At 38.4% G+C, this 16,172-nt stretch overlaps 1 protein-coding gene across 1 annotated transcript in view; it reads right to left on the bottom strand.

Annotated features, from left to right (window-relative positions):
* Positions 1 to 16,172, bottom strand: part of MCTP1 (multiple C2 and transmembrane domain containing 1) — a gene marked incomplete at its 5' end in the record, with an annotated part of 508,994 nt that overhangs the window by 161,954 nt on the left and 330,868 nt on the right. The window contains 2 exons of the mRNA XM_080804324.1: positions 5,726 to 5,819; positions 11,022 to 11,208. Of these exons, the coding sequence (XP_080660450.1) occupies positions 5,726 to 5,819; positions 11,022 to 11,208 (281 nt within the window). The remainder of the gene's footprint in view (positions 1 to 5,725; positions 5,820 to 11,021; positions 11,209 to 16,172) is intronic.

Here is a 16,172-nt window from a genome sequence, read left to right as displayed (position 1 = left end):
CATTTCTCCAACTGTATATAAAACTTTGAAAGAACAGACGCGCCTTTTTTCTGTACAACCACCCTTTCATTTTCTTTCTCTGAATAGACCCATAATGTTCAGGGAAAATACCAAGAATAATAAATCCAAATCTCTGTATAAAATATACCTTCATGACATACTCAAGCTGGAAATCACAGGAACCAATAAAAATGCAGGCAGCCTACTGATAATGAGGTCAGAAATACAAATAAATTTACTTTTAATGAAGACTGGAAGCACAGTAATCAAAGTGTTAAAATTCATTTCATGCATATCTCATTTGCTTCTTAGCTGATATTTACCACGCAATTCTGTGAGAAAGTAGAGGCCTAAGATGCTCCAGATAAATGGCTCAATTAATTGTACAGAGGTAGACCTCTTTGAGCTGAGCCAGAGCTGTGAGCTCTTTATTAAAAGGACTATTCTGTAGCCCATAACCTTGTTCCTTGACTCCTCTCTGGTTTCCAATTTAAACAAGTCCCCATGCGGCCTGCTCTAAAGGGCTTTGTCTCCCTGTCATTGTTAAGAGAGCTGAGGCATCCTGGAAGTGTGAAATCAGACCTCATGAGTTGAACGGTTCCCCAGGGAACGCCGGACTGTGCAGAAGGTCAAAGTCATGGGCCGGACCGTCTAAAAGTGTCTGATCGCCGGTCTGTGACACAGCAAGGTTGGGGGGGGGGGCGGCGCTAGACTGAAGAGGACTGAAATTGAACACATCTTAATTAAAGCCCACAGACAGCAAAACAAAATGTTTTCTAGGCAGCCTGTCAAATGGGGCTTAAATTTAGCTCTGCTAATGAATCTGAGCTGCTAACTGTTATTTCTTAAGATAATAAGACTCTCTCGGAAGCTGATAAAAAAAAAACTGTAGCATGTCTTTTTCTGCTGTTTTGTTACTTAAATATTTTCCAACAATGAAGACAGTTTTCCTAAAGAAAAACATGGGAAAAGTCTATGCAAATAAAGGGGTAGTAAACATCTCCCTTAATAACTAGTAGGTTTCCAGACTATGGGGCTGGTGAGTCATGGGTCTTTAGGCGTAGCCTTGTTTTAGAAAAAGATATGCTCATTTAATGGGACTGTTTCAGTGACAGAGTATGTTAATTGTAAGATTCTCTCCCTCTTCCTTTTTTTCTCTCCCTCGTCCTCTATTGTTTCCTGAAAGAGATGGTGCATTAATTTGAGAGATCAATTCACCTGGGGTGGAGAAGTTTTATATTAGTGTTCCTTTTAATACAGTGAAAAGGTAGGGCATCTTTTGAAAGGCTTTCACAGTTCTCCCATATCACCGTTTCTGAGCCCGAGTGGCTGTATCCCGGGGGAGGCTGTGACCTCTTCCTCGGGAACTCAAAAAAACAACCCAGGGGAAAATGCAGGGGAGGGGCTGAAGAGAAGAACCCTTTTCTCTTTCTTCTCTTAGAACTTGAAAGAACCAATAGGCCAGGTCTAATACTCGGCGAAGAAAGCCTCACTCGATATAGAAGACTTTAAATGTCCCGTGGAAAGCAGAAATTAGGTCCCATCCAAGGAAGAGGATAATTAGAAGCCAGAAAAGACAAATTCCAACATGAACTGTTTCCTACCACCTTCAAAAAAATGTATTTTTTCCCACCAGTGGTCTTTCTCTCCTCACAAACTGTCCAGTTTTCAGGAATACTTGATTTAGTGGTAGAGAGAAATTTTCCCCAGTGAACGCAGAGCCAGACAGTCTCTAGGCTTTGCTTTGATGGTACAGAGAGACATTCACCTTTTCACTGCTTAGTTGAAAGGTAAGTAAGTTGTACTGCAAAGTATTTTTCACTTAATCAAACTTTTTTTTCCTCATGAAGACTTTAGCTGATCATCTTTGAAAACCAGAGTGCCACTTTCTCAGGCTGTGAAAGGCTGCCCACAATTTGACTGAAATTTCAATCCACTCTTGTGCCTCGCTCAATGCATGTGTATGTGTGGGAGTTGTAAATTGAGGCCTTAACCACCAGAGTTAATCTCTTTTTTAAATCTGTATTAACCTTAATGATTTGAAGTGCACTGTCCAACACTGGGCTATTGAGACCGAAGAAAAAACTACCCTCGACTATCAACAGTTTATTAGGAGCTTAACTGAAGTGACCTACTGTAGTAGTGTTCAGCTGAACAAGGCTATAGGCTTTTTGTGGAAAGGGAAAGAATTGAGGGTTTCATTAAAAAGTAATTTGTGCTTTGTACTCACTCATTCAAAGAGAGTCTCAATTGCTCTTTATTCACACAGAGTTAATACAGTATCACAATGTTTCTCAATGAATGTGTTGTAACAAAAGAAAAATTTTACATTTTGAAAGGAAAAAAATTCTTTGTAACTGCAGTAAGATTGATGGCTACTTAAAAGATTATAGAATCTCTTGTTCCTGGGCTCATGTTAAATGATGGAATGCTGTAATTTAAAATTTTTTCCTTAAACTATGGACGTTTGACTTTGTGTTCTGATCATTAAAAATAGTTTTAAAATAGAGCAAAGTTGGTCAAATAGAAGTTTGTCTTGTGAGGCTCGCCGAGAAAAAAAAGTGTCCTGAAGCCAACTAAGTATCTTAGAGCTATAGCCTCATTTATAGCAGGCCAGAAGATACTCTGCTTAGCTCAGAGAGCCATCAGTGATTTAAAATCTCCCCCCCCCTCCGCCCCGCCATCCTCAACACTCCTAAAGGGTTGCTAATTTGAGGATTTGAAGACAGCAGCATTGACTCAATTTCCATTTTTCTAACTGTTGCTTGGTATGTTGTAGAGCCTAACTATGATTCTTTGAACAAGTGAAAAAGAAAGTATTCAAAGAGCTTATTTGTGCTCCAGACTTAAGGGTAAAGACCAGGAAGGATCAGTTTACACATACATGTTTATCCTTTTCAGAAGTAAAGATTATTAAAAAAATTCGTAGTATATTCAGACATTTCTCACTTAAATATATGGTCCTCAGTTTCTGCCACCATCACAAATGTCATAAAGACCACAAAAGGTCCATGAGTAACCAAGGTCAAAGACTGAATTATCCTCTTGCCCCTGAATAGTTCAACATCTCTCTTGTTCAATTCAGAACACATTAGATTATAAGGTCAGTGTGGAATGAGGAATCCTGAGATTTATATCCCTAAAACTGGAGGGAAAAAAATGGAGAATTTTTTATTTAGTATTCCCCAAATTAAAGTTCATTTTATCAGATCAAAATTATGTCTCATTGAATCCCTAGGAAATAGACTATTGTTATTCACATTAATTTACATAGAGCCATTAGGAAAGAAATATATCTATTTTTTACATCCCTGAAAGAACATGTACTTTCACTTCCATAGTGGCATATAGGCCAAGTAGGTTAACATAGTTTGCATATTCATGAAGTTTTAAAAGCAACGACAGCTTCTCTCTAAGAGAAACAAACTTATATAATTGCACTCAACTTGTGTAATGGGCAGGTATCTAAGCTTTTGAAGCAAAGGGTACTTGAATATTTGTGTAAGAAATTATGGTGTCCCCTACAAATGTTCAGTAATAATTTTTAGCTCTTAGGTACCCCCCGAAGTATTGATTCTTTTAGGCCTTTTTCCCCATCTTCACAGGTTTTCAGCTCAACACTGGGGGCTCCCCTCCCTACAGAAAACCCCAGGGAAAACTGAAGGTGCCTCCCATGATGGTGAATGTCACTACCTTGAATGTCACATTCTGAATTGACCTGCTGCGGGGAATTAGAGGCTAAGTGTGACCTCTGTGTGAGAAAGCAATACTGAGTTCCTATTCCAGTCTTTAAGTTAGCCCCAAGTTGGGCTCTGTGCTCAGGGTGGACTCTGCTTGAGTTTCCCTCTCCCTCTGCTCCTCATCCCCCATTCTCTTTCTCTCTCAAATAAATGAAAAAAAAAATAAATAAATCTTAAAGAAAAAAGAACAGTTAATCAATCATTCATTGTTGACTGCTGGTTCTAAGACTTAAATGCAACATAATAAAAGAAAAAAAAAAGAAATTATTATGCCCAGATTAATTTGAGTATAACCACAACAGAAGTAAAAAAGAAAATGAATAAACTTAACATTCACTAATTGTTTAGCACAAAGAACCAAGTCAGCATACATGCAAAATGATTATAAACTACCTTCTCTCCCCCTACTTTCAAGTATGCCTGTTTTGAAAGAATATTTGACAGTTGTTACTATCTTCTTGGTTACAAATGAGTTGACAATTACCTGTTTAAAGAAACTGTAAACTCTCATTTTTATCACACAATAAACAGTCACTTGATACTATGCAAATATTAAAATTTTAAAAATATTACCGTTCTGGAGGAGACATCTGCTATTTTAATTTTAATGCATGTCATCTTTTAATTTGGTTTTGCTGCTGTTCTGTTTAGATTTGATGAATTAAAGAAGGGTACCAAACATCATGTAATGGATTTACAAGCTCTTAGGTGGTAGGAAAAGTGAATTTCTTCCTTTTAGATAAGTCCACTACCTTACTAGGATCAACTTGTTGAACATTCACGATGGTAAACATGTTTCTAAAAATAATAAGTGGATGCTTTCTTTCAGGAGGAGCAAAATTTACCAAAAAATTGGCCAAGCCAGTGCTATTTGTTATCCATCTTGAGTTAGACAATTTACGGAATGGTATAAGTATGCCCCAAACCCATGAAACTAAAGAGTAAATGAATGGTCACATAATTGCAAATTCAAAACAATGATTTCATTCTGGAAATTGATGAAATAATTACCATTAGTGAATCAATACATCACAGAAACAGCGGTATCCAAATCAGGAAGTTTTAACAGATAAGACTGATTTCAGCAATTTTAGAGGTTCATTTCTTGGTTAAAAAATTTAGAACAATGTAGATACTTAAATCAGGTCCAGAATTCTCTCTGGGATGTGCTAAAGAATTTTAACAACAAAAAAATTGAACCAGCAACCCAGATGCCAGGAGTTCATACCAAGTAATCAAATATTTTGCGCCTAAAATTTTCAGTAAACTATGCAACAGAGTTCCTGTGTGTTGGACTTGTAAGTGTTAATGTTATGATATCATCTGAGGGAAGCTGATACTGCCTGAGAGAAGATGTAGCATTACTCCAAAATGCCAAAATGATGAAACTTGGAAGAAATATTCCCACTACGTTGGACAAACTTTGGAAAAGGCAACAATTTGAAAGTTATTTTACTCTCTATTGTTTGTTTGTTTGTTTGTTTTTTTAAAAGACTTTATTTAGCTATTCAACAGAGATAGACAGTGAGAGAGGGAACACAAGCAGGGGGAGTGGGAGAGGGAGAAGCAGGCTTCCTGCTGAGCAGAGAGCCAGATGCGGGGCTCGATCCCAGGACCCTGAGATCATGACCTGAGCTGAAGGCAGATATTTAACAACTGAGCCACCCAGGCACCCCACTATTGTTTGTTTTTAATACATTACCTTTCTTTCAAAAAGCAGAAACAGTGTAAAAATTGGGTGGGGCAATTCTTATAAGATCAAACCTGAAACCTTACATTTATACTAGTTACTTTGATGATCCAGTCAGGTAAAATGAAGAGTTCAGTCATTAAATGGTATGAGACCTGCATGCTGCTCGATATGTATATATCATATATAATAATGATTATAAATATATATTACATATTAAATATTACAACATATTGTATATATTGGAGTAATATACATAAATAAATACAGACAATAGAATTGCCTCATTTCTTACCTGTGACATCAGCAACCATCAATCCTTCTGCTCTGATTACTTTCACCTGGAGAAATCCCACATCTTTCAGGTTGTGAAATATCCTCAATGGGCTCTGAAAGACCCCAACATCAGTGTTAGAAAAGAAAGGTCCTAGAGGGTCTCAAAGAGTATGTGAGGAAACAACAAGTTTTTTTCTTTTTTAAAGATTTTATTTATTTATTTGACACAGAGAGAGATCACAAGTAGGCAGAGAGGCAGGCAGAGAGAGAGGGGGAAGCAGGCTCCCTAATGAGCAGAGAGCCCGATGTGGGGCTCAATCCCAGGACCCTGGGATCATGACCTGAGCCAAAGGCTTTAACCCACTGAGCCACACAGGTGCCCCGAAACACCAAGTTTTATCATTGATCTCAGGATGCTGCTTAAGTGATTCAAAGGGATATTTGTGTTTCTTCATTGCAGATTACCCTTCCACCATCATTAACGTGCACCTACACATAGGCACACACGTATGTATTGATGTAGATAATTGTTGCTATATGAAACTTTTTGAAAGAATAAAAAAACCACATTTCTTCCCCATAATTATCAGTGAACAATGGTGAACAATAAATTATAGAATAGGATATGCCTACTTTTTTCCTTCAATCTCTTTTACCGAAGCACTCCAAAGAATCTGTTGTCTATGGGCACAATGGTTTGGAGACTAATGATCGTTAGTACTGAGTCTTAGGTGTTGATCATGAAACACCCTTCAGCCTTTAGGATTAAGAAAGTCAATATTAATTTTTTTTGTTGTTGATTACTGTTTTCTTCTTGGTGAGTTTGGAAATTGCTTGTGTAGATGAGGGTTGAATTACTGAAATACTATTTTCTAATATTTGAGTCTAAAGATTTACATAGTTCTATGAATGTTTTAGGGAAAAAATCATATATAACTTCCAAAAGAAGTCAAATTGATCACTAAGAATAAATTCAAAAGTGATGAATAATTTTTCTTAAGTTTGTAATTTTATTTGCCATTGTAGTGTGTATAGAAGTAGGGAAATTAAGTGGCACCTGGGTGGCTCAGATGGTTAAGCATCTGCCTTTGGCTCAGGTCATGATCCCAGCTCCTGGGATCAAGCCCCACATCAGGCTCCTTGCTCAGCGGAGAGCCTGCTTCACCCTATCCCTCTGCTGCTCCCCCTGCTTGTGCTCTCTTGCTCTGTCAAATAAATAAATAAAGTCTTTTGAAAAATTTAAAATAAAAAAAAGAAGTAGGGAAATTTTAATAGAAAAATCACATCCAAAGGATAAAACCTATTTAATTTTACAAGTTAATAGTGGCAGTGTTTGAGGAAATATAGTACCTGAAGGCATTAAAAGAGAGATACCAATGTAATAATTCATAAATGCTTAAAGAGTAAGTATTGATGGAGAACACTGATATGCATTTGTTTATTTACACTTCCTAGCATTTTACTTATATCAAGACCAGCATTTCTACTCAGTACAGAATAATACAGTAAGGTATTTCAGTATACTTCAGTATAATACAGAAAGGTACTTCTGTATTATAATCCCTAAAATGCTTTAAGACCAGGGAGCATAACATAACAAAGTAATCAAACTGTTACTAAACAACATTCCCATCCTTGTATTAAGGATGTGAGAATACTGACAAGCAGGAACTTACTGAGATATTAACCTTATCAGTCCTGTATGACCAGCCATTGTGTACACTAAAGCTTTGACCTTGGTATGCTGAGAGGAGGAAATGCAGATACATGGGTGATCTCAGTGCCTAACTTTTAAGAGTGTTGAGCACAGGATTAGCTCTTAATCTTGTATTGTTTTTAAGCAGTGGTTTATCACCCAAAATCTATTGAAACTACCCAGATGACAGGGTTCAGGAAAAATGCACCTCTCTTTCCTTTTAAATTTGTGTAAGCAAAGGGTTTAACGGTGGGAACTTGAGACAGCAGTGTTATAATTCGAGGTTTGTAGGCATGTTGTTTTCCTGATGCAGTAACCTCAGGTTTGAGAAGTTTCTCCTTATCTCTGAGCTTCCTGAGTGTTATAAACCAGGTAAGTCTCCTATCTTAATGATAGAAAAGGGTTTTATCAAAAGATTTCTGTCCTTTAATTGTCGGGTGCAATTGAAACCAAGTTTCGCCGTGTCTGAAACAAATCTCATCAGTCCTCGGGCTGAGAATTGTTTCATACGAGTAACCTCCCTGCCCAGACATGTAGCTTCTAATGCTTCAGCTCCGATGTTCTGCTTCTCATTTGGAGGGGTAATTATTGTTTGAAGGGTTTCTTTCCCCCAGTCAGCTGACACTCAGGAATTTATTGCCAACTTCAACTGTTTAGGCCAGTGACACATTGCTTATAATAAGAATTAAAAAAAAAAAAGGCAAACAACTTAAATATATCAGTTTAAAAATAGACCTTTCAGGAATACTTCATCAAGAGGTACTCCTGCCCTGTTATTTATGGTTATTTTAGAAGGCCTCAAAACCTGGATGCCTTCTGAAGCCAGAAATTTCCATAGCAGAGGAATCTATGATTTGCTGTGAATCCTTTCAGCCCTCAATAGATGGGAAAAGATTGAAATGCTCTGGAGAGGAGTCCTCTTTATTTTTTTAATGAAAGGCTGTATAATATATTTTCTCTATGGCTGCAGCAGCTGTCAGGGAGAGCATCTCAGTTCAGCTCTATTACGGGAGAGGCAATACCCCATCCTATGGCATCGAGATGCTCTGAGGGGCCGGCGCTGATTGACAGCTTGTCACCATGACGTCTTATTCCATCTCTGTTATGGAGAAAATTAATGTCACACCACCAGCCTTATGACTCGCTGTCATCTTAGAACCGCTCACCTTTTATCAATGCTCTAAATAACATTTCAAGCCCATCGTCTCACGGTGGACAATCCGGTCAAGGGACATTAAATCAGATGACTGTGAAATGTCATAATAAAAATGGAATGCTAACAACTTCTTCTCTAAACTAGCTCCTCTGGTTTTTAAACTGTGACAAGGGGGAGCAAGGGTTCAGCATACCCGTTCTGAAAAGGTCATACAATCGCTCTTGGTCTACTACCCATTACTACCCGCCCCCTAGTGACCTTCCCTGCCTTCCTCTCCCCAAAAGAAAAAAAGAAAAAAGAAAAATGGAATTAGCCATCTTTTCAGAATGAGGTGATCAAATAATGGCTCACACAGTGATGTCTGTTTAATTTGTGGGGCTTCAAAGCATCACAATGAACAACTGAATGACAGAAACAGAGAGCTTTTCCAGGGGCCAGTTCATTTACTTTCCTCACTATGGCCAGGGCCAAATCACATTCATAAGTTTCGCCTAAAATTTAAAAAATAAACATGTTCTCCCAGGAAAACATACAAATAATTCCCCAAATAACCTCCTTTGTATGTTTCTCTGAAACAAGTGATGTTTCAGACATGATACAGCATTCATTCATTTCATAATCTGTGTAATAAAAAGGAAACACGTGGAAACAATCCAGTATGGGTCTCTGTCCTTGTATTACTATAAGCAATTATAACATATGTGCTATACTGCCTACAGTAGCTTTGTAGCAACGAGGTCTCCAGAGGGAGATACAGGCCTATGCTTGAAATGCAGGGCTAAAACAAAAACAAAAACAAAACAAACACACCAAAAAACACATTTAAATATGGTTCACTTTTTAATATGTCGAGCAGCTTGTAATCGGAGAATCAGCCGGGGCATCCACACAATATTTTACATTTTATTCGAATAATAACTAACATTTGAAAGAAACTGCGGAAACAAATATTCAAATCCTGAATGGAAATGGCCGATTTAAGGAAGCCCATCCGGCAAGAAAAAAAAAAAAAAAAAAGAAAAAATCAATAATAGTTGGATTATTCCTAATTACCTAGCCTAGCACTATCATTCTAATATATGGGATAGCATCAAATATTAATCCATAAAATACAGTCTCATAATACCCAGAATTTTTATATTAATATACCAATTAACTCCTTTAAAATTGTTTCCACTCACAAGGCTCACCCCTGGTAACAGGAGAACACGTTTTTGTGGGTACCAAAATGTGAAATGATTCTCATAATTGCAATCACATGTTAGAAGACACCCAACAATACGTTGGGCTCTTAGGTGGTTTAAAAATATATAGTATTTAGCCTTGCTAAGTCACCTCTATTAAACTGTTTATGATAACAGCATTGGTGGATGAGTTGTACAAGCATTAGCAGACAGCTGATTCGGTGGAGATAGCCAGAATAAATTTGCTGAAACGTACATCCTGCTAATCTGTTTGAAGAATATTGTAGAGCATTAGTACTGGTACTTCATGTTATCTGCAGAGCCTGATAAGGTACATCTTTATTAAATTCAGTTATTGGAAGGATGTCAGTCAGCAAATAGGAATATTTTAGAATCTAAAAAAAAAAAAAATTAAGCGGTTCTTTGTTAGTCAGGGCTTGGTTTCATGGCTGAATGTCTAGAGAAGCCTTCTAAACACCTGGCAGCATTGTACAATACAAGCTTTGTCATTTTAAGTGGAAAAGCTTTTTTTCCCCAGCTTCATGGGTACTGAGGCATTCACTTTTTCGAGCCGCCATTGAGAGAGAATGGTGGAGTAAGAGCTCCCCTCTCTGTTGATTCAAGAAAACTACAGGTTGGAAAACGCACAGAGGGAGGATGCTGGGAAATAGGTAGATTGGGGTGTGGAGATTTTGGTTTGGTGAAATTTGAGAAGGATGCTTACTATAGTGACTCACTATCCCATCCCATCACGCCACAAGTGATCAAAAGGTAAGGAGGCTTCCTTTTAATTATATTTCACATTCAATTAAAATAAGATAAAAGAATGAAGTGAGGCTTTTCTAAGCAGTTGGAATAAAAATTCCTTCTGTGAATATCCTCTCGTTACCAAGCTACTAATTAATGTAGGTGTCATTAATTCCATTTCAAACTTGGAAAGACAAAGAACTCTTAATTGCAATTACAAAGGGTCAATGAATTAATTTTGAGGTAATATTCTGTATGCTTGACTTTCCTTTATGAGAAGTTGCCTTGCACGATAGTTGAGCTGCGTGACAAGATCACTGCAGGAAGCTCAGAATCTAGAACTTGGTTTGGAAGAGACTCTAGAGAGGAGCAGGTATGTGGACCTCAGGGCAACGGCATCTGCATTTGTCCAGCTCTCCGTTTCTGCTGACTCAACGGTCACACAGCCCTTCAGATGTAATTCTTTCACTCCAGGTAAATCATTTACCAACTCATCACCCACGACCCTGAATTAGGAGGGTTACATACGTACATATCTCCGTAAGATTTCCTCCCGTTCTTTCTGGTCCTCCAGGGAGTTGACGGAGAGGTCAGAGATGCTGACTGTGGCCGAAGCTGTCAGGGTGACCAGCAGTACCAGGTGCCCCTCACCCTCTTCCAGCTGCAACTCCAACTTGTGTGTCTGTTCCCTACTGAGGGACGACAGGTCCACCTGGCACCTGGAAACAAATGTTTTGAATTAGCAAATGGCTACTTCTTTTCTTTTCCTTCTTTTCTTTTCTTTTTTTTCTTTTCATTTCTCTTCTCTTCTTTTCTTCCCCGTACCTCCTTCCCTTTTTTTTTTCCTTCTTTCCTTCCTTTTTTGTCACATCAAACAGTGAAAGTGCAGGCTGGTCAGAGCTATGTGAAAAATAAATCAATAGAAACACTGTTTGAACCACTGGAAGGATGTATCTTTCATTTGGCACACTTTCTTGGAAAATTTAGATCCTGATTATTTTTAGTGTCTAATTTCTTATTTCTGTAAGATACAAAAGACATGTTTATCTGATTCTATTACTACCCACTGTCACGGTATTCATAAATCGGGAGGCACTTTCAATCCCTGGATGGCCTAGTTAAGTGGAGCCTTGCCTACAGAAAGATTAACATGAGCTGTCTGGAGAGGCAAACCACCGAGAATGTGAGTTCTTGTGTAGGATTTAAAACAATGGGTGTTCTTCATTCATGAATGTTATTAAGCAATGAATAAAATATGTACTTTGATGATGCCATAAGGTTTTACATTTTAAAAACCAAGCCACTTTATTCATAGAACATCACACATAAATCTAAATAAAAAACCAAATCCTCCAAAAAATTATACCTCAAGGGTTATGTACCAGCATTTTACTAAGAGAGGTTTCACAACATGGCAGCCCATGCTTCATAAGCTCTTCTCTCAGAGCTAAACACCTTGCAAACTCATTTCATAAAAATGTCAATTGATCTGGATGAGACAGATACTAAGGTGATTGCAAAGCCAATAAACTGAGAGAAAGGGGGTGGAAATGAACAAAAGGCACTTAAAACAGGAAATAGACAATTTTAAGCATAAATATGGCAACATATCATAAACAGGGGAGTCAGCTATTAGGACTGATTAAATTTTTGTTCTTCCTTCTTTTTTTTTTTTTTAAAGATTTTATTTATTTATTTGACACACAGATAGAAATCACAAGTAGGCAGAGAGGCAGGCAGAGAGAGAGGGAGCAGGAAGCCTGATGTTGGACTCGATCTCAGGACCCTGAGATCATGACCTGAGCCGAAGGCAGACGCTTAACCCACTGAGCCACCCAGACGCCCTGTTCTTCCTTATTCTTTACTCCACTTAATGTCTATTGCTTTGCTTTTTTTTTTTTTAAGATAGTTTGTTTGTTTATTTATTTATCTGACAGAGAGAGATGCAGAGAGAGAGGGAGCATAAGCAGGGGGAGTGGGAGAAGGAGAAACAGTCTTCCAACCGAGCAGGGAGCTGGATGTGGGCCTCAATCCCAGAATCCTGGGATCATGACCTGAGCCGAAGGCAGACGCTTAACAACTGAGCCACCCGGGCACACTATTGCTTTGCTTTTAAATTAAATTTCTTTGAATAGGGCTTCAATGCTGATAGTTGGGTTCAAACATCTCTTTAGTATGAGTAAATTTAGAAATGAACCAAAGTCTGCATTTTCATTCTATTTGTGCCTATCAAAAATGACAAGAGAGATAGCTGGGACTGAAACAACTGAGAGGAAGAGGAGTACAGATGCAAGAAATGAAAAGAAAAAGCAACACCCTGGTCAGGGACAGAAAGTCCATGTGTGTCAATGCTAACTATTGAAAGAGAGCAGGAAATCAGAGTCTGTAGCCAGTATGGAAAACATCTTCCTAAAGGGAGAACGTATATTAAATAACTTCATTGTTTCCGCAAATACAACAAGCATTTCAAAATACTTTCACGCTGTCCCCTTAAACTCTGAAGGCTGAAGAAACGTACCAAATCCCTGTCTAAAATCCTAATTTTAATTGGAATTAAAAGTTCTTGTCAATAACACTTGGACCAAATTGAGGAGAAAGATGAGATGGTGACAACCAACCAATCAAATGCATTCTTGAAGAAAAAGGAAAAACGTCATTATGATTTTCTACAGATCTTTCCAGCAACCAGCAGAGCGTCTCACCTGTAGTTTGTTGAATATGAATTCATCTTCAGATTAGATTGGGAGTATGATACTGGAGAATCAAACATGGGTTACAATTCACACAGTACTTTTGGTTGGATAAAGTTGGGAACAAGAAAGGTCTTTCACTTATTTGGATCCTGCATTTCTCAATCCCATCCTTGCCTTACTCTTTCATATGACACGGCACAACTCTTAAAATACATTGACACCTTCTGGAAGTTTTCTTTCTATGGCTATTACCATTTTCACAGGTCATATGGATGCTGGCTTACTCTTCATTTATGTTAGAGTCATTGTGTTGGGTGCTCTAGAGTTGGGGAAGGTGCTATAAAGATGATTTAGTCCAAGAGTTTCCAACTGGCAACTTTCAGATCACATCTGGTCCATGGATGTGTCCTCTGACTTAACTGCTGTCCCTAATACTATCTATTATTTACACAACCTCACTTAACTCTGTATCTGGTTCAAACTTGCATAGGTATTTGTGATCCTCACAATCTCCTTCATTTAGCAACAAGAAAACTGAAGGCCAGAGAAGTGATATGACTTAATGGAGATATACAGTTAGTTGTTAGCAAAACGAGGAACTGAACTTGGAAGAGTGGAATCGAAGATGTAGGCTTTTTTCCCCGGGCTAGTTTTCATTAAGTAACCATATCCCAGGACAAAGTGTGTCTATTAGCAATGGTTCTTAAACTGGGTGAAATCTGGGCTTGTTTCTAACAGAAAAAATTATCTCAGTTTTCAAGCATGGAATTATGTAATTTTTGTACTTTTAAAATATATATAAGCTATAGAAGAAGACTATAAGTTATTGCTCTTGTAAGAAGATAAACTTAGAAAGATATACAAATTGAATTTAAAAAACTGAAGCTAATAAAATTTAACTTGGTAAAATGTAGGGTGGATTATGCTTTTTTGCTGCAACTAAAGTTTCAAAATGTTTGTGTAGAAATAGTTTCAGATCCTGTCCTATATGTAATGCTTCAGAATTTTGACTTTAATAATTCCAATATAGAAAATGCCTATTAATATAAATGTATTAGAAGAGAGTATTAATGACTCCAAGGTTCTTTTTGCTAGTTTGCTAGTTCAGCTCTCCTATTCGTCTAAAAACTCTGCTGAGGAGTGAGGCTCAGATGCCATTTTAAATGAAATGTCATCTCATAATTGAGCAAAATTGTCTTGTTAACTTGAGAGAAAAGTTAGCATTATAGCTTCACTGATACTGCATTAAATGGGTATTAAATCAAATTACTGCTGGAATTTGCTGAAAAAAAAAAAAAGGTTTTGTTGCTGTTGAATAAATATATACAAAGATGGAACTCCTGCAAAAGAGTCTATTGCAAAGTGACCCCAGTACTTATCCCTATAGGTCAGTGCCATGGTTTGAATGTTTGTCTCCAAAATTCATATGTTGAAACCTATTGGTCAATGTTATGGTATTAGGAGTGGGGCTTTTGGGTGGTGATTAGATCCTCAGGGTGGAGCCTTCATGAATGAGATTAGCACCTCAGAAGAGACCCCAGAGAGATCCCTCACCCCTCTGCCATGTAAGGACACAGAGAAAATACAACAGTCTATGAACCAAGAAGCCAGACACAGAATTTGCTGGTGTCTTGATCTTGGACTCACCAGCTTCTAGAACTGTGGGGAATAAATTTCTGTTGTTTACAACCGCATAGTCTGTAGTGATCTGGTATAGCAGTGCAACAGGCAGATTCACCTGTATTGAGCTCATCTGTACTGTTAAAACAGAAAGAAAGAAGGGTTCACTACATTTTGGATCTAGAAGTCCTCAGAGGCCATCTGGGTGGTCAGAATAGGCATAAATTAATAGTTTCAAACTGATATCAAAATGAGAATTCAAGGGACGCCTGGGTGGCTCAGTGGGTTAAAGCCTCTGCCTTCAGCTCAGGTCATGATCCCAGGGTCCTGGGATCGAGCCCCACATCGGGCTCTCTGCTCCGCGGGAGCCCGCTTCCTCCTCCTCTCTCTCTCTGCCTGCCTCTCTGCCTACTTGTGATCTCGGTCTGTCAAATAAATAAATAAATTCTTTAAAAAAAATGAGAATGCAAAATTTAAAAAGTACCGAAGCAAATTCATGGAGTACATATACCCGATGTGTACAGAGCATAAAGAGCTCAGGATTGGGAGTCAGATTCCCTCGGTTTCAGCCATCTGTCACTAATTAGTTTTATGACCTTTCCCAAGACAACGTACCCCCTTGAATTCCAGTTCTCACATCTGTGATATGAGGTAATTGAACTAGATGAACCTACAAATTCCTGAAAACCCCAAATTTTACACTTCACTACAACTCTATCCATGCTTACGCTTGTTTACATCTTCCTTTCTTTGCAATTCCACAAGCCAAACAACTAAGAGGCCACATTCATCTTACAGGCAATGAAATATTATTCCTCAAATGTATTATCCCCCCCCCCCCAACAAAGTCTCAATTTGATGCTAGAAGGCAGATAATCTTATCTCTTCTAAATTGCCTCTCAAGGAACACTAAGGGGTACCTCAAAAGTCACCATGGAGGGGAGAAAGCTGAAAAAAATAGGGTGTGGACTCCTCTCTGGTTCAAAGAACAGCTCCTCTTGCATCTGTTTCATATTGATGTTCCACATGTAGGTCTGAAAACTTATTGGATATGTATACCATCCCCTTAGATCCTCCTGGAGTCATGGCCTCCTGGCTCTTCTGCTGCCTACTTTGCTGCAGCTGTGACTTGGGCTGTGCCTTCCCAAGGGACTGCTTTGCATCCCACCACCATGACCAATTAATTAACTGTGGTTGGGTCCTCATGGGGCTTCCACCTAGGACTGGCTCAATGTTCACTTGCCAAAATAAGCTGGGCTCTCCCCTGGCTGCCACCGTGCATTGAGGCCCGATGGCCACATGCCCCAAGTTTTTGGCTTCTAAGATTGCTTCTACGCTTGGATAAAAAGCCACACTGTGGGTTGTGGGAT

Source organism: Martes martes (genome assembly GCF_963455335.1).
Source record: "Martes martes genome assembly, chromosome: 5".
Classification (NCBI taxonomy): domain Eukaryota; kingdom Metazoa; phylum Chordata; class Mammalia; order Carnivora; family Mustelidae; genus Martes; species Martes martes.
This window is presented reverse-complemented; position numbering and strand designations above follow the sequence as displayed.